The 20,175-nt window shown below is 36.6% G+C and overlaps 1 protein-coding gene across 1 annotated transcript; it reads right to left on the reverse strand.

Moving 5' to 3' along the window:
* Positions 1 to 3,179: 3,179 nt before the first annotated feature.
* Positions 3,180 to 4,127, reverse strand: LOC138438296 (olfactory receptor 9S13-like). The gene has a single exon (XM_069586467.1). It carries the CDS (start codon positions 4,125 to 4,127, stop codon positions 3,180 to 3,182), a length of 948 nt encoding a protein of 315 aa, XP_069442568.1.
* Between the last annotated feature and the right edge of the window lie 16,048 nt (positions 4,128 to 20,175).

The following is a 20,175-nucleotide window of genomic DNA, read 5'->3' on the forward strand; positions in this document are numbered from 1 at the left end:
ATGGGCATGATTCCGGCCAAGTCCCTTGGTGTATGGTGCTGGTGACAGGAGACAAACTGAGCCATATTCCAGTCCTCAGGGGCATGGAGCTGCTCCCAGGACATCAGTGACTCAGCCACCTACAAGGAGTCTGCAATCTAAAGATGGCTCTTCTCCATACTGGACGGCACTGGAGTTTCAGACTCCTACCTGGATCTCCAATCTCCCACAGAAGCACTCTTGTCCCTCTTGTCCATGGTTGGATGACAAGTTATTGTTGTTCAGAAGGCATATGAAAGAGAGATGTCTTATTTAGTCATCTGCTGATATCACTCCTCCCCTCCTTTTTGTAATCTTTGAACAATATTTTTGTACCACATGATCTAAAGAATTTTATAATTTTCCACATTAAAGTCTTATACATCTTTTGTTAAATTATCCCAAAATCCTTAATAATCTCTGATACACATATAAATAGTCTTTTAAATTAAATATTGTAGTTGTTTACTGCTATTGTATGGACATGGAATTGATCTTTTGTATTAATCCAGACACCTTCACAAATCCTTCTTTAGATTGTTCTTGTAAATTATAATGTAAATGACAGTTTAATTCTACATTTGATCCCCTATACTTTAAATTTATGTTTATTATTGTATTGCATTTGTTAGATTTCTAATAGCATGTTGAACTGCATTTAGGGATAATGGGCATTGTATCTTTTTCATAATTTTAAAGAAAATGCTCCTAATATTTTCCCATTTTCCCAATGAAACTGTGTGTTCATTCAGTTTGTAGCTATAATTTAGCAGCTTAATAAAATTTAGTTATTTTTCTAATTTTACTGTGTTTAAAATCATAAAATATTGTTACAACTTATCAAATATTCCTTCTATACTTTTTGTGACAATTCTTTTTAAAATATTTTAATCTGTTAATATGTCAATTTTTTGTGCGTTTTAATGTGGCATTAAACTACCACAATATTTAAGGTAATTATCCTCCAATTAAATAAATTAATTAAAATTAAATAATAAGTCAAATTTAATTCTGCATTGAATGACACTGAACTATCAATGCCTACCTGCTATATTTACAACTTAGCCATAATGATCACCTTTTATCATATTCAATATGTTTAAAATCCAATTTGATAATACATATTGTGATGACATAATTTCCTTAAATTGTGGAATATTTACAAATTTAATAGCTATCTGGATGTGCCCCAGAAATTCCACCATAAAGGTTTTTGAGTTTAAATCCTCTGAACTTAAGACAATAAAACTAGAAATCAACAATAAAAATATATTGTCTAAATAAATCTACTATACTGAAAGAACAAGCTTCATCTACACAACCCTTTAATAAAAAGAATATTAAAATGAAAAATTATTTATATTGAATCTAATAATGAAGCAAAAAAAATTACATTGAAAATTATACAAAAGTCTTAAACACTTTGCATTAAAGTAAAAGCAGAAAATAAATCAACCAAGCCTTCAGCTAATGAATTCAGAAACAAAAGATTAACAAAACCAGAAAAACCTTAGGTATATTGAAATAATCATGAAGATATGCAAATGTTCATGCAAATATTGATTAGTGAACATAATGTGTGTATTTATCAATTAATTTGAATAGTACAATATTTATGAGTTACAGTTTGGAACACATCTAAACAAAACAAAACTAGAACAGGAAACCTATGTAACACCTAGATGTCACATCATAAGCTACTTTGAAAATAATAATATGGAACTCAAAATTCTAATGGTATAAAGTCAAATCCATGGCAGATTTAATTAAGGAACTAAAATGGAATAAAATAATAAAAATGTATAATTACAGACATCAAAAGAATTATATTACTGTAAGACACTATTTTATATCACTCCATGCCAATGTTTTTTTCCAAATCTAGAGGAAAATAAGGATTTTCCATCAATATACAGATTACAAACATTACAAGAAAGAAAGTAATGAGATCAATAAGTATGTGTGTAGTCTCTAAGTCATGTCTGACTCTTTTGTGACCCCATGGAATGCAGCCAAAAAGGCTGCTCTGTCCATGGGATTTCCTAGGCAAGAACACTGAAATGGGTTGCCATTTTCTTCTCCAGGGGAATCTTCCCAACCCAGAGATCTAACCCTCATCTCCTGTATTAGCTGCTGCTGCTGCTGCTAAGTCGCTTCAGTCATGTCCAACTCTGTTAGCAGGCAGATTCTTCGCCATTGAGCCACCAGGGAAGCCCTCAATAAATATAATACTAAAAATATTACCAAACATTCATTATTAAGACTCCCCATTACAAATAGGTTTACAGCAACCATACCACATTTTTTTTTTAATTTTTTGTTCCTTGATGAAATCATTAATGTTTGGACTTTTAAGGATATTATAGGTGTAATACTTTGTACTGCCCCTTCATATAATTATCTGAGCAAGGCCAGTGATGTATATTACTGTGGCACTTTCAACTCTCATTTGCAAAGATTGGATACTGGCAAACTCAACTATGATTTGGAGAAAACAAATTCCATAGAAATTTTAATAGTGTCTCTTTCTTTTTCCCCCAGATATATAGATGGATATATAGGCATTCAGGGACTTCCCTGGTGGCTCAGACGGTAAAGTGTCTCTCTACAATGTGGGAGACCCGGGTTCGATCCCTGGGTCAGGAAGATCCCCTGGAGAAGGAAAGGGGAATCCACTCCAGTACTATTGCCTGGAAAATCCCATGGGGATTTCTCATATCATTGACATTGAAGACATAAAAGTCCATGGGGTCGCAAAGAGTCGGACACGACTGAGCGACTTCACTTCACTTTCACTATAGACATTCATATAATCATATATATTTTCAGATATTATATTAATACATTTATTTAGCAGCACTGTATTCATGAGTTGTAATTTTGAATATACCTAAGCAAAATGTCGGACATGACTGAGCGACTGAACTGAAGCAAAACAAACAGAAACAAACCTCTGTAACAAACAGATATCATACCATAAATTAACTATGAAGTAATATAAAATATCTACATGGATTTTCATTCATTTTTTAAAAATCTATTGATGTTAAAAAAAACTCACATCTTCAAAAGCGTAGATGAACTTAGTTAGAATTATTCCATAACAAATTATTACATATACTGATTTTAGTCTAGCCTACAGTTTTACAGATGACCAGAGGTCAATGAAAGGATTTTTTTCTCAACAATAACCTTTTCATAGCATTTTTTACCTCCCTATTCCTTAGACTATAAATCAGAGGATTCAACATAGGGATAATAAGAGTGTAGAATACAGCTATAATTTTGTTTTTCTCTGGTGAAGAGAGGGCTCCAGGCTGGGCATACATGAAGAATACAGTTCCATAGAACAAACTCACCACAGTGATATGAGAGCTACAAGTGGAGAAGGTCTTACTCCTACCATGAGTTGAGGGGATCTTTAGAACAGTGGAGAGGATACATGCATAAGAAAGCAGAATGATAGTTGTGGTAGTGATGATGATGAGGGAAGAGAGAATAAAGAGTACAATCTCATTCACCAAGGTGTCCACACAGGAGATCTTGATCAGGGCTGTGACATCACAGAAAAAGTGGTCCAATCTGTTTTCTCCACAGAAACGCAAACTGAAGGTGAAACCTGTTTGTATCATGGAGTTGATGCAGCCACAGATGTAGGAGGCAATCACCAAACGAATACAAGCCTGCTGGGACATACGAACCGCATAGAGGAAGGGTGAGCAAATGGCTGAGAAGCGATCATATGCCATCACAGCTAGAAGAAAGCCTTCCGTCCCAACAAAGAGAGCAAAGAAAAAGAACTGGGTTGCACAGCCATTGTAAGAAATTCTCTTGTCTTTGGATAAGAAAGTGGCCAGAGTTTTAGGAGCAATGACGGTGGAGTAACAGAGATCTAAATAAGATAGATTTCTGAGAAAGAAATACATAGGGGTGTGAAGTCTGGAGTCTATTTTAATGACAACTAACATGCTGATATTTCCCACCACAATAACCATGTAGATAAGCAAGAAGAGTAAAAATAAGAGAAGCTGTACATCTGGAGATGTTTGGAATCCCAGCAGAATAAACTCCATCACTTCTGAGCAATTCTTATTCAGTTCATTCTTCATAGCTGAGACCTATCTGAGAAAATCAGTGGATGATAACAAATCCTATGGAAAGCCTTGTCAACTTTACATTCTTTTTTTAAAATTGAAATATAGTTCATGGACAATATTATATGTTACAGGTATATAATATAGTGACTCACAATTTTGAAGCTATACTAAATTTATAGCTACTATAAAATATTGGCTATATGCCCTGTGTTGTACAATATATCCTTGTAGTTTATTTTACATATAACAGTCTGTACCTTTTACTCCCCTATCCCTATATTTCCCCCAACCTCACCTCAATGGCAACCACTAGATTTTTCTCTATATCTGTGAGCCTGCTTCTTTTTTGTTATAGTCAGTAATTTGTTGTATTCTTTAGATTCCACAGATAAGTGATATCATACAGTATGTGCCTTTCTCTGTTTGACTTATTTCACTTAGGATAATACCCTCCAGGTCCATCCACGTGGCTGCAAATGAGAGAAAAAATGCTATTGGAATATGAAGTTCTCTTGCCAACATATCTAACAGAATAACTTTACTTTTGGAAGGAACAGTAGGCAAATATATATAATTTTTTCTAATATATTCAATGTCAATGATATGAGAAATGTAGATGGGCAAAAGATGTCTGGGACAGTGATGCTATGTGTCATTTTATGCCATTTGTTCAGAACTTTGGAATTGGATGGATTAAGTCCAAATTTCACCTCTTTCAATCTGAAATAATCTAAAATTGCTACCTACATTTTCAACGCCTGAAGTCCTCTTCTGTGAAATGGGAGGTAATAATAATACCTACTTTATAGGATTGTTGTGATAAAAATGTGAAACTAAGTATGAAAAGCAGTATTTTGCAGTTACTGGAACATCTTAAATTCAAAATAAATGTTAGTTAAATTAACAAGCAAATAGCCATGTAAAAAATTACTTTCGTTTTAGGAATGAATATCAGGTGAAAAATTAGGTCAATTCTTTTTCCTATCACAAAATGCAGCTAGTTTGACTGTCTTAAAACATCCTGCTAGAACCCACTGAGAAACAATGGCTTCTCAATAGTTTTTATCGGGAAAATCTAACCTAGAATGTTCCTAAAGGGATTACCTTGGGGTCACAGGAAAGAGTATAGAAGAGGATGGAAAGGTGCTTGCTTAGCAGCAGACATTTCTAAACAGATCAGTGCAAAAAAGCTGCATGCAAAATGCTGACTGTCAAGTCTGCCTACATCACTCAGCAGTCTCCCACCATCATTCAAGCTCTAGTCTCAAAGGGAGAAAGATGTTTTACTAAGTCAAGTTCATAGAATTGATTATTATCTTGGAGCGAACATTCCATTTCCTGAATTAAAATTCATACACATGATTTTCATTGCTAGAACTTACCAAAGATCAAGTAGAAAATATTCTTAGATGCAATAGAAGTGGTAAAATATGTATAAATCATCTCAGAAATATACAAAATCTCAAATAAATATATAAACAAGCACAAAAAATATTTATAAAGCAAGATACCAAGCTTCAAAACACTCATGCTTGAAGTAATTATTGAAGTAATGACATTTTTATATCCTAATTATTATTTCATAAATATTTTATAAATTTATCTATGTATTACAATGTTTTGGAAAATTCTGTAGTAAGAAACATCATTTATTCATGTTGAAAAACATTATGTTTGGGCTGTGTCTACTACGATTTGACTGCTATTAGTAATAAAGCTTATAAAACATAAAAAAAATAATAAAACATCCTGCTATATAAAAGACATTAGGAAACATGGGATAATTGTTTCATGGGATAGAATGAAGCACCAGTCTTAAAGTCATCTGAAATGATAAATCAACTCTTACCTCCTATATTAAATATACACTCTTCAATCTCTACCCCTTTACTACTTAACTCTGATTGCTAGTAGGTCTGCTTCCTTTCTGCAGCCAAACTCTAGCACAGCTTTTTCCTTTAATATAAAGCATTAACATCTCAGATACATGAATTATTGTTTATACAGAAGCAAATTTTATGATACAAGAAGTACAAGATTAACTTTCGTAAGAAGTATTTTTTCTTTGTCTATATTATTAATCAAACAGAGGACATTAATGGAATACATAGAGCAAACAAAATCTGTGTTGCACAGCTTTTGGTTTTTAAAATAACTATCAATCCTTAATAACAAACACTAAAGATATATGTGGATAAAACATCAATAATTTTAATATATCTGAAAAGTTAAATCCAAGTGGAAAATATGAAATTTTATGTTATAAATTTGTGTTCATTTCTATTTTTAATTTCTGAAATATCAAGAAATAATTTTTCCATCAATAAAATTAATGTCATATTTGAAGTCATTTTAACTTGGACATTTTTACAAAATTATAATAGAGTCAGAAAAAGTGAAACTAATTTTGCTTCTGTTACTATTTTTTATGAAGTAAAAAATGTTTTATTAGTTAAAAGTATGGCATTTAATTCACGTAAATCTAAGTTTTAATCCAGGTCCTGCCACTCACCGGATAAGTAATCTTGGGCAAATTGTTCATATTCTATGAACCTCTGTCTCCTCATCAGCAAACTATGTCTTAGAACATCTATCCCATAGGGTGGTATTGAAAGGATTAAATTAAGTGATGTATATAAATTAAATAAAACATGTAGGACCTGGGAAATAGAAAGTGTTCATTGAGTGGCTATATGAGAGATTGAACATATTTTTTTCTAAATTAAAAAATCTATCTTTTAAAAAGTTGTGATTTTTAAAAAATCAAGTACCTTACTTGAGATTCAGCAGATACCAAAAGAAGCTCATTGAAGAATTTTAATAGCTCATTTTTCCATTAAAAGAAGCTTTGAAGAAAGTGCAGTTAATTGCAAACATGTTTAACAGTATACATTCAATCTATTCAAGTGACGGCACTCAGTAAACAGACCTATTTATTTCTAAATCTAATATACCTTATTTTTACTTGCTAGAACCAAACGAGGATCAGACTGACTCTTCAGTTTGACATCAAGAAGTATCCTAGTCTTTATATTATGCAAAGACCGAACCAAAAATTGCTCCTACATAAGTTCTAAATCCTTTGATCTAACCATGTAGTTATTCTTGTAAAAAAGAAAGTAAATTCGATATAGACAGGTTGATAGACAGATATAGATATATAGATATGCGGTCTTTCTGAAAAGTAGAAAGGGCCCTAGAGGTCAATTAGGTCAATGTTTGCTAAATTTCCCATATGTTAGAATCAGCTGGGAAGGTTTTGTTTTGCTTTACTTTTAATACTGATTCCTGGATCACACCTCCTTCTCGATTAGTCTCAATACTGAAATTGTCTAGTGAGATGAGTGTGGAGAACATTCATTTATATTTTATGATTCTCAAATGATCACAATGAAGCCAGTCCCTACTTAGAAGTTCAAGGACAACTGAATTTGGTCTCTTTATTGCCTCCTGGCAGAATAGCAACATTCTCACTCAAAGTCAATCAAAGGTATTATTAATCACACATATTCTTCTGGAAGGGTATTTCCACCCTTCATTGCATTGTTTTACAAATATCCCTTCCAGAAATGTCTGTCTTTGTTCAACACAAATGCATAATAAATATAATCCATTTCTTATTTTCTGATGCCAGTAGATATCAAAACTAGATCACTAAATGCTGCATATATATAAACCACGCTCCCCCCACCCCGCCAATTCTCAACTTTTAGCTTCTTTACATTTACACCTAATTAAAATCACTGTCTTTCTACTACTTAGGTGGATTGGAAAAAAAGCTTAATTTGTTTTGCAAAATAAAAGAGTTGACTTCTGATTGTGGCAAAGGAAAAGTAAAAGAAACCAGATCTCTGCCTGGATCAGTAACAACAGTCTCTTTCTTTCTCTCTCGCTCTGGGTCTCTCTTCTCCCTCTCTCCTTCTTCCCTCTGATACATATGCCACACAGACATGCATATGCGTATATATAGTTCAAAATTATCCCACAAAGAAAAACTCTAGTTCAGTTTACTGGTGAATTTTACCAAATACATAAGTAAGACCTTAATAATAATTCTACATAAACTTTTCCATGGAATTTAAATGAGGGAATACCTCCTAATTTATTTAATGAAGCCAAGATAAAGGTGGTATTAAACCAGACAGACACAGAACAAGAGAAGAAAATACAGGTCCATATCTGTTGTGAACATTAATGCGAAATTTCTAAACAAAAATTTAGTAAATTTCAGTCCAACAGAGGACCAAGGGATGTCAAAGGGATAAGACACTAGGAGGAAACAGACACTATCCCAGGAATGCATAACTGATTCACCGTTCAAAAATAATGTAATTTACTATATTAACAAAGGGGAAAGGAGAATATATATACACAAAAACAGACATTTAATTCTGATAACTTTCAGCAACTTTCCTTAGCCTGATAAAAGGCATCTATGAAAAATCTAGGGGTAATAATGTCACTCTTAATGATGAAAGTCTGAAAGACTTTATCTGAAGATCAGGAACAAGACAAGGAGATAGAAATTATAAATATAATTGATATTAGTTTAGCAGAAACCTGGCAAGCATTCAGCATTATAATCAATTTTGTTGGAAGAAGATTATATTTTTTTCAAATACAACAGCAGACAACTTTAAATTTAACTGTTGTAATGGTTTGGCCTGTCTAGTCCCCTCTGATAACCTTAGGGACGACTTCAAACTGTGGCTCAGACAGCATTTAGTGAAGTATGTCAAACCAAAGTTTTCCCACAGCAATTTGTTTAAAAAAATCAATAAATGATTAGAAAAATTTAGTGTTTGTGTTAAAAATTTCTTTACTAGTAATAACTTTAGTAAGAATACAAAAGGGACTATTTTGAATTATTGATTTACTTTGATATTTAAGCACTTATATAAATGATTACTAAAGAAGCTATTAAATATTTTGATTATTACCCCTTCTGCTAACCACTGAAACAACTGAATCATAAGTCAAAACTCTTCCTATGATAAAAAATCCTTTGTCAGATGGCAACTCCCATTAATTCCTGGAAAGCTTGAAACAGTGAATAATTTCAATGTTATACAATCTCTTCAGGATTTTTTAAATTGAGGAAAAATCCACCATCTTTTAATGATAAGACAAGTTTAAGTACAAAATGTGGCATGATTAGTGTGAGGAAACCAAATAACGATCTATCTTGATGACGCATACAATTCTAAATAAAATCCAATAGAGCCCATGCAAAGGCATCTCAAGATCAAACCAATTCAGATATAACATAATTGGAAAATATTTTCCATTTTCTGTTCATCTGTTTTTTGAAACAAGTGGTGAGATCTCACAGGACTTATTTTTGGTGAGGGAAATAACAAAAGGAGGGGAGAGAAAACAAGACTCACAGTATCAGAGACAACTTTATCTTGGGAGACAGGTGTTTGGGGCTTTGCACATTGCTGGTTATTATTAGCCAAGCTCCTCTCCTCAGAACTATCTAATGGGGATGGAAGCCAGGTTCAGTTCAGTCAGTTCAGTTCAGTCACTCAGTCGTGTCTGACTCTTTGGGACCCTATGAATCGCAGCACCCCAGGCCTCCCTGTCCATCACCAACTCCCGGAGTTCACTCAGACTCACGTCCATCGAGTCAGTGATGCCATCCAGCCATCTCATCCTCGGTCGTCCCCTTTTCCTCCTGCCCTCAATCCCTCCCAGCATCAGAGTCTTTTCCAATGAGTCAACTCTTTGCATGAGGTGGCCAAAGTACTGGAGTTTCAGCTTCATCATCATTCCTTCCAAAGAAATTCCAGGACTGATCTCCTTCAGAATGGACTGGTTGGATCTCTTTGCAGTCCAAGGGACTCTTAGGAGTCTTCTCCAACACAACAGTTCAAAAGCATCAATTCTTCAGTGCTCAGCCTTCTTTACAGTCCAACTCTCACATCCATACATGACCACTGGAAAAACCATAGCCTTGACTAGACGGACCTTTGTTGGCAAAGTAATGTCTCTGCTTTTCAATATGCTGTCTAGGTTCATCATAGCTTTTCTTCCAAGGAGTAAGCGTCTTTTAATTTCATGGCTGCAGTCACCATCTGCAGTGATTTTGGAGCCCCCCAAAATAAAGTCTGACACTGTTTCCACTGTTTCCCCATGTATTTCCCATGAAGTGATGGCACCAGAAACCAGGTAACTAGGCAATAATTAGAATTCTTAACGATCACTCTGGAAGTTCCACTCTACTATAGCACCTAGAATCTTTGCCTTGGTCGACAACAGCCACCAGATGGCAGCAAACTGCAGCTGGATCAAGCCTTTGCTTCTGGAGCCAGAATCCTCCAGGAATCCTTAACAGTCCTGCACATCCTTGCCTGCATCACGTCATTCTATTCTTTTTAAACCTGTTTCCTTTTTATAAACTCTTTTATTTTATCAATTAACTGTTAAAAGAAAACAATTTTTTAGTCAAAGTGAGACTCTGAGCCTTTGGAAAGACTCACTGAAAATTTGGTATAGTCTTTGTTAAGGACACATTCACTTGCTATGGCAGGAAACAAAATAAACAGATATGACTCATTTAAAACACAATAGAAAATGTGACTCAGCATAGAGAAATATATGATTCTCATAAGTATGATCTGACTTTTAAGAATTAAAGTAATAAACTTTTCTACATATGGACATATAAAGAATATAATTTAAATATCTATAAAGTTATAGTGACTTCTATTTCTTTTTTGTTAAGTGATACAAAAATAGTTTCTGGAAAAATTCCATTACATTCCAAACCATTTGTTTATATATAAGAATAACTGGGGGAACTGTAAAGATGGCGGAGGAATAGGACGGGAAGACCACTTTCTCCCTCACAAATTCCTCAAAAGAACATTTCAACGCCGAGCAAACTCCACAAAACAACTTCTGTAGGCTGGCAGAGGACATCAGGCAACCAGAAAAGCAGACCATTGTCTTCAAAAACAGGTAGGAAAAAATATAAAAGACGAAAAAGGAGACAAAGGAGGTGGGGAGAGAGCTCCGTTCCAGGAAGGGAAGCCCGTCCCGGGAAGGGAATTTTAAGAAGAGAGGTTTCCAAACACCAGGAAACACTCTCCCTGCCGAGTCTGTGGCAAGCCTTGGAGACACAGAGGGCAACATAACAGGAAGGGAAAAATAAATAAATAAGTAAAACCAACAGATTACAAGCCCAACAGTAACTCCCCCAGCAGAAAAGCAGCACAGACGCCTGCATCCACCATTGGGAAGTGGGGGCAGGGCAGGGACGCGAGGGAGGCGCGGGCTGCAGTGCTTTGTAAGAATCGGGCAGGAATGCCCCACGCACAACCAGAACGATCTAACTTGGGCTAGCAAACCAGACTGTGGGATAGCTACCGCACGAAAAGCTCGAACATAAGACACCGCCAGGACCGAGCACAGAACAAAGGACAGAACGGAAAAAGCCGGCTGCAGACCATCCCCCGCCAGGGACAGGCAGCCAGAGCCGTAAGGACTGGAAAGGGGCAATTGCAGACCCGGAGAGACTTTACTTACATAACTGCAAGCAGGCTTCTTTGCTAAGACTTTGGGGGTGCTGGACAGTCACCATCTGCCTCACGGGGGACGCCAGCGGTCTACCCAGAAAGCTGAGCAGCAGCGGCAGAAAAGGTGACAAGTCACGGCGATCGCGCTCGCCAAACTCCTGAGCTACTCGGACCTGGGAAGGGCACAAAGCGCAGTCCCAGCCGAATCTGTGCCTCTGAGGGCTGCCTGAGTGCCGAACCTGAGCGGCTTGGACCGGGGAAGTGCACGCAGCCTAGGGCCGGCCCCAGATGGTTCCCGGCTGAGCATCGTAGAGCTGGAGCGGTTTGTGCGCCGCAAGAAGTGACAGGTCAAGCGGGGCTGAGACACTGTGTGCACACGACAGCACTATTTGTTTGCAGCATCCCCCCTCCCCACAGCGTGACTGAACTAGTGAGCCTAAAAAACCAGCAAACAGAAGAAGTTAAACAGAGGGAACCGCCTTGGAAGTGATCCCACACGGCCCACAACATCAGAGAAGGGCTAGAAATATTTTTACTATTTTTAAAATCATTCCTCTTTTTTTTCTTTTTTTCTAACTTTCTTTTAATTGTTAAGTCTTCTATTCCTCCTCTAATTTTTATTTCTATAATCTACTATTACTATTTTTTAACAAAAAAGACTTTTTTTTTCTTTTTTTTAAGGCAAACACCATATATAGTCTTTGGATGGTTGTTGGTGGTTTTTTTATTTTTTTAATAATTCTTGGTTGTTTTTTTTTTCTCTTTCTTCCTTTTTCCTTCTGCTTCTTTTCTTTAATATTGTATTTTTGAAAATCCAACCTCTACTCTAGATTTTTACTCTTTGCTCTTAGGTTTTTGTGGTCAATTTTGTACATTTAAAAACCCAAACTTCACTACCCAAGTTTACCTGAGAGCGAGATTACTGGCTTGACCACTCTCTCCTCCTTTGGACTCTCCTTTTTCTCCACCAGGTGGCCTCTTGTCTCTTTTCTCCCCCATCTCTTCTCTATCCAACTCTGTGAATCTCTGTGTGTTCCAGACGGTGGAGAACACCTAAGGAAGTGGTTACTGGCAGGATTTGTCTCTCTCCTTCTCATTCCTCTCTCTTATCCTCCTGGCCACCTCTGTCTACCTCCTCCCTCTCCTCTTCCCTGTATAACTCCATAAATACCTCTGAGCGGTCCAGACTATAGAGCGCACATAAGGAAGTGACTACTGGCTAGCTTGCTCTCTCCTCTTTTGATCTCACCACATCTCATTCCAGTTACCTCTAACTACCCCCTCTATCTTCTCTTCTCCTTGTAACTCAGTGAACATCTCTGAGTGTCCCTCAATGTGGAGAAACTTTTCATCGTTAACCTAGATGTTTTATCATCAGTGCTGTATAGATGGAGAAGTCTAGTCTACTGTAAAAATAAAACTGAAAACCAGAAGCAGGAGGCTTAAATCCAGAGCCTGAAAACATTAGAGAACTCTTGAATTCAGGGAACATTAAGCAACAGGAGCTCATCAAATGCCTTCATACCTACACCGAAACCAAGCTCCACCCAAGGGCCATCAAGTTCTGAAACAAGACATACCACACAAATTCTCCAGCAACAAGGAACACTCCCCTGAGCTTCAATATACAGGCAGCTCAAATTATTCCAAAAACTTTGACGTCTCATAACCCATTACTGGTCACTCCACTGCACTCCAGAGAGAAGAAAGCCAGCTCCACCCACCCAAACTCCAACACAAGCCTCCCTAACCAGGAAACCTTGACAAGCCACTGATACAACCCCACCCACAGTGAAGAAGCTCCATAATAAAGAGAACTCCACAAATTACCATAATATAAAAAGGCCACCCCAAACGCAGCAATATAACCAAGATGAAGAGACAGAGGAATACTCAGCAGGTAAAGGAACAGGAGAGTTGCCCACCAAACCAAACAAAAGAGGAAGAAGTAGGGAATCTACCTGAGAAGGAATTCCGAATATTGATAGTGAAAATGATCCAAAATCTTGAAATCAAAATGGAATCACAGATAAATAGCCTAGAGACAACAATTGAGAAGATGCAAGAAAGGTTTAACAAGGACCTAGAAGAAATAAAAAAGAGTCAATATATAATGAATAACGCAATAAACGAGATCAGAAACACTCTGGAGGCAACAAATAGTAGAATAATGGAGGCAGAAGATAGGATTAGTGAAATAGAAGATAGAATGGTAGAAATAAATGAATCAGAGGGGAAACAAGAAAAATGAATTAAAAGAAATGAGGACAATCTCAGAGACCTCCAGGACAATATGAAATGCTCCAACATTCGAATTATAGGAGTCCCAGAAGAAGAAGACAGAAAGAAAGATCATGAGAAAATCCTTGAGGAGATAATAATTGAAAACTTCCCTAAAATGGGGAAGGAAATAATCACCCAAGTCCAAGAAACACAGAGAGTTCCAAATAGGATAAACCCAAGGGGAAACACCCCAAGACATGTATTAATCAAATGAACAAAGATCAAACACAAAGAACAAATATTAAAAGCAGCAAGGGAAAAACAACAAATACCACATAAGGGGATTCCCATAAGGATAACAGCTGATCTTTCAATAGAAACTCTTCAGGCCAGGAGGGAATGGCAAGACATACTTAAAGTGATGAAAGAAAATAAACTACAGCCCAGATTACTGTACCCAGCAAGGATCTCATTCAAATACGAAGGAGAAATCAAAAGCTTTACAGACAAGCAAAAGCTGAGAGAATTCAGCACCACCAAACCAGCTCTCCAACAAGTTCTAAAGGATACTCTCTAGACAGAAAACACAGAAAGGGTGTATAAACCTGAACCCAAAACAATAAAATAAATGGTAACGGGATCATACTTATCAATAATTACCTTAAACGTAAATGGGTTGAATGCCCCAACCAAAAGGCAAAGATTGGCTGAATGGATACAAAAACAAGACCCCTCTATATGCTGCTTACAAGAGACCCACCTCAAAACAAGGGACACATACAGACTGAAAGTGAAGGGCTGGAAAAAGATATACCACGCAAATAGAGACCAAAAGAAAGCAGGAGTGGCAATACTCATATCCGATAAAATAGACTTGAAAACAAAGGCAGTGAAAAGAGACAAAGAAGGCCACTACATAATGATCAAAGGATCAATCCAAGAAAAAGATATAACAATTATAAATATATATGTATCCAATATAGGAGCACCGCAATATGTAAGACAAATGCTAACAAGTATGAAAGGGGAAATCAACAATAACACAATAATAGTGGGAGACTTTAACACCCCACTCACATCTATGGACAGATCAACTAAACAGAAAATTAACAAAGAAACGCAAACTTTAAATGATACATTAGATCAGTTAGACCTAATTGATATCTATAGGACATTTCACCCCAAAACAATGAATTTCACCTTTTTTTCAAGTGCTCATGGAACCTTCTCCAGGATAGATCACATCCTGGGCCATAAATCTAAACTTGATAAATTCAAAAAAACCGAAATCATTCCAAGCATCTTTTCTGACCATAATGCATTAAGATTAGATCTCAATTACAGGAGAAAAACTATTAAAAATTCCAACATATGGAGGTTGAACAACACACTTCTGAATAACCAACAAATCACAGAAGAAATCAAAAAAGAAATCAAAATTGGCATAGAAACGAATGAAAATGAAAACACAACAACCCAAAACCTGTGGGACACTATAAAAGCAGTGCCAAGAGGAAAGTTCATAGCAATACAGGCATACCTCAAGAAACAACAAAAAAGTCAAATCAATAACCTAACTCTACACCTAAAGCAACTAGAAAAGGAAGAATTGGAGAAGCCCAGAGTTAGTAGAAGGAAAGAAATCTTAAAAATTAGGACAGAAATAAATGCAAAAGAAACAAAAGAGACATAGCAAAAATCAACAAAGCCAAAAGCTGGTTCTTTGAAAGGATAAATAAAATTGACAAACCATTAGCCAGACTCATCAAGCAGCAAAGAGAGAAAAATCAAATCAATAAAATTAGAAATGAAAATGGAGAGATCACAACAGACAACAGAAATACAAAGGATCATAAGAGACTACTATCAGCAGTTGTATGCCAATAAAATGGACAACGTGGAAGAAATGGACAAAGTCTTAGAAAAGTACAATTTTCCAAAACTGAACCAGGAAGAAATAGAAAATCTTAACAGATCCATCACCAGCACGGAAATTGAAACTGAAATCAGAAATCTTCCAGCAAACAAAAGCCCAGGTCCAGACGGCTTCACAGCTGAATTCTACCAAAAATTTTGAGAAGAGCTAACATCTATCCTACTCAAACTCTTACAGAAAATTGCAGAGGAAGGGAAACTTCCAAACTCATTCTATGAGGCCACCATCACCCTAATGCCAAAACCTGAAAAAGATGCCACAAAAAAAGGAAACTACAGGCCAATATCACTGATGAACATAGATGCAAAAATCCTTAACAAAATTCGAGCAATCAGAATCCAACAACACATTAAAAAGATCATACACCATGACCAAGTGGGCTTTATCCCAGGGATGCAAGGATTCTTCAATATCCACAAATCAATCAATGTAATTCACCACATTAACAAATTGAAAAATAAAAACCATATGATTATCTCAATAGATGCAGAGAAGGCCTTTGACAAAATTCAACATCCATTTATCATAAAAACTCTCCAGAAAGCAAGAATAGAAGGAACATACCTCAACATAATAAAAGCTATATATGACAAACCCACAGCAAACATTATCCTCAATGGTGAGAAATTGAAAGCATTTCCCCTCAAGTCAGGAGCAAGACAAGGGTGCCCACTTTCACCGCTACTATTCAACATAGTTTGGGAAGTTTTGGCCACAGCAATCAGAGCAGAAAAAGAAATAAAAGGAATCCAATTGGAAAAGAAGAAATAAAACTCTCACTGTTTGCAGATGACATGATCCTCTATATAGAAAACCCTAAAGACTCCACCAGAAAATTACTAGAGCTAATCAATGAATATAGTAAAGTTGCAGGATATAAAATCAACATGCAGAAATCCCTTGCATTCCTATACACGAATAATGAGAAAGTAGAAAAAGAAATTAAGGAAACAATTCCATTCACCATTGCAATGAAAAGAATAAAATACTTAGGAATATATCTACCTAAAGAAAGTAAAGACCTATACATAGAAAACTATAAAACACTGATGAAAGAAATCAAAGAGGACACTAATAGATGGAGAAATATACCATGTTCATGGATCGGAAGAATCAATATAGTGAAAATGAGTATACTACCCAAAGCAATTTACAAATTCAATGCAATCCCTATCAAGCTACCAGCCATATTTTTCACAGAACTAGAACAAATAATTTCAAGATTTGTATGGAAATACAAAAAACCTCGAATAGCCAAAGCAATCTTGAGAAAGAAGAATGGAACTGGAGGAATCAACTTGCCTGACTTCAGGCTCTACTACAAAGCCACAGTCATCAAAACAGTATGGTACTGGCACAAAGACAGACATATAGATCAATGGAACAAAATAGACAGCCCAGAGATAAATCCACACACATATGGACATCTTATCTTTGACAAAGGAGGCAAGAATATACAATGGAGTAAAGACAATCTCTTTAACAAGTGGTGCCGGGAAAACTGGTTAACCACTTGTAAAAGAATGAAACTAGATCACTTTCTAACACCGCACACAAAAATAAACTCAAAATGGATTAAAGATCTAAATGTAAGACCAGAAACTATAAAACTCCTAGAGGAGAACATAGGTAAAACACTCTCAGACATAAATCACAGCAGGATCCTCTATGATCCACCTCCCAGAATTCTGCAAATAAAAGCAAAAATAAACAAATGGGATCTAATTAAAATTAAAAGCTTCTGCACAACAAAGGAAAATATAAGCAAGGTGAAAAGATAGCCTTCTGAATGGGAGAAAATAATAGCAAATGAAGCAACTGACAAACAACTAATCTCAAAAATATACAAGCAACTTATGCAGCTCAATTCCAGAAAAATAAACGACCCAATCAAAAAATGGGCCATTGAACTAAACAGACATTTCTCCAAAGAAGACATACGGATGGCTAACAAACACATGAAAAGATGCTCAACATCACTCATTATTAGAGAAATGCAAATCAAAACCACAATGAGGTACCACTTCACACCAGTCAGAATGGCTGCGATCCAAAAATCTGCAAGCAATAAATGCTGGAGAGGGTGTGGAGAAAAGGGAACCCTCCTACACTGTTGGTGGGAATGCAAACTAGTACAGCCACTATGGAGAACAGTGTGGAGATTCCTTAAAAAATTGCAAATAGAACTACCTTATGACCCAGCAATCCCACTTCTGGGCATACACACCAAGGAAACCAGAATAGAAAGAGACACATGTACCCCAAGGTTCATCGCAGCACTGTTTATAATAGCCAGGACATGGAAACAACCTAGATGTCCATCAGCAGATGAATGGATAAGAAAGCTGTGGTACATACACACAATGGAGTATTACTCAGCCGTTAAAACGAATTCATTTGAATCAGTTCTGATGAGATGGATGAAACTGGAGCCGATTATACAGAGTGAAGCCAGCCAGAAAGAAAGACACCAATACAGTATACTAACACATATATATGGAATTTAGGAAGATGGCAATGACGACCCTGTATGCAAGACAGGGAAAGAGACACAGATGTGTATAACGCACTTTTGGACTCAGAGGGAGAGGGAGAGGGTGGGATGATTTGGGAGAATGACATTCTAACATGTATACTATCATGTAAGAATTGAATCGCCAGTCTATGTCTGACGCAGGGTGCAGCATGCTTGGGGCTGGTGCATGGGGATGACCCAGAGAGATGTTATGGGGAGGGAGGTGGGAGGGGGGTTCATGTTTGGGAATGCATGTAAGAATTAAAGATTTTAAAATTCAAAAAATAAAAAACACAAAAAAAAAATAAAATAAAATTAAAAAAAAAATGATAATAAAAAAAAGAAAATTATATTTGTATAATGAAAAGAGAACTTGATTTATAAAAATCATAGCTATAAGAGATTTCATAGGAAAACTGAAATTCAAAGCATAATATATATTGTGGATGATATACCACAATGTGGGTAAATACAATAAATTTGAGTTTTCTTAATTATGTTTGGTAATTGAAGAAAAATTACAACGCAGTCTTCTGTAGTTCTAAATGTATAATATATAGATTAAATATTTTTAAAATTTATTTTAAATGAGAGAGGGTCAACAAATACAAAAAGAGTAAATTCCTATATGTAGACACAAATGATACATGCAATTTAAGGTTATATTTCTCAAAGTGAATTGATAATTATTCATTTAATAGCAAAATACCAAAAGAAGGAACACAGAACAAAGATATTAAAATGACAAAAGTAAAGAACAATAATAGATCTTTACAATTAATGTAAATGAGATATTCTCCCCTATTTCAAAATATGGTATATACTGTATATGTGGAGTGGGAGAAGTTTAAATTTTTCAAAGTTACAGCTATAAAATGCTATAGTAAAAAGTTTTAAATTAAAGTTTTTATAAGACACACCAGATAAAAATGTTAAATAAACACATAGCTCATCATAGTGATGTAGGCATTCTCTTTGTCTCTCTCCTCAATCTACAATCAGTAAAGTGAAGTGAACGTGAAAGTCGCTCAGTGTATCCGACTCTTTGCTACTCCATGGACTATAAAGTACATGGAATTCTCCAGGCCAGAATACTGGAGTGGGTAGCCTTTCCCTTCTCTGGGGGATCTTGCCAACCCAGGGATTGAACCCAAGTCCCCCACATTGCAGGTGGATTCTAAAACATTCATAATTCAACAAATGTGCCTCTGTCCAACACACCAGGACACATCAGAGAATGCCACACATCGGCACATCTAAAGATGGGTGGACTGGAAACACAGGGGAGGCAGAACCAGGGCTAAGCAGGGCTGGTGACCCCCAGCTAAGCTCACAGTCCCAGAGAACCCAGGAAAGGTGGCTCACGTGACTCAGGCCCCCAGGATGCAGCAGCGACCGCAGCCATGAGAAATCAAGAGGTGGCGGAGCCTGAGACCCCATCTCTTTAGCCATAGAGGCGTCTGTGACTCTGGCCCCTTGCCCACCCACAGCAGCACCTGTGAACTCAACGACTCCAGATGTAGCAGAGGAACCTGTGACCATAGCTCCCCCAACACTTCTGCCCTCTCCCTGGGGTGGTGGCACTCCCAGGAGACCACAAAGGTAGCCGAGGGGACAGCCACACCAGAGCCCCAGATGGCAACATCCACCACAGCAGCAGCAACACCAGCAGCAGTGGCAAGGCATGGCTGACCCCAGAGGCACACGCAGTAACAATGAAGACAGACATGGTGGAAGGTGGAAAGTGCCAGTCCTCTAATATAACCAGAGGCAGCTCAGGCAGGAGAAACGGAGAACTGGTGCTACAGTACCATCTACTGGAAACAACAAGAGGAACACCTCTAACTATTAACCTGTTGAATCATT

This window comes from Ovis canadensis, chromosome 3, assembly GCF_042477335.2.
Source record: "Ovis canadensis isolate MfBH-ARS-UI-01 breed Bighorn chromosome 3, ARS-UI_OviCan_v2, whole genome shotgun sequence".
NCBI lineage: Eukaryota > Metazoa > Chordata > Mammalia > Artiodactyla > Bovidae > Ovis > Ovis canadensis.

Coding starts and splice junctions, on each gene's coding strand:
- LOC138438296 (XM_069586467.1), bottom strand. CDS start 4,127: ATGAAGAATGAACTGAATAAGAATTGCTCAGAAGTGATGGAGTTTATT.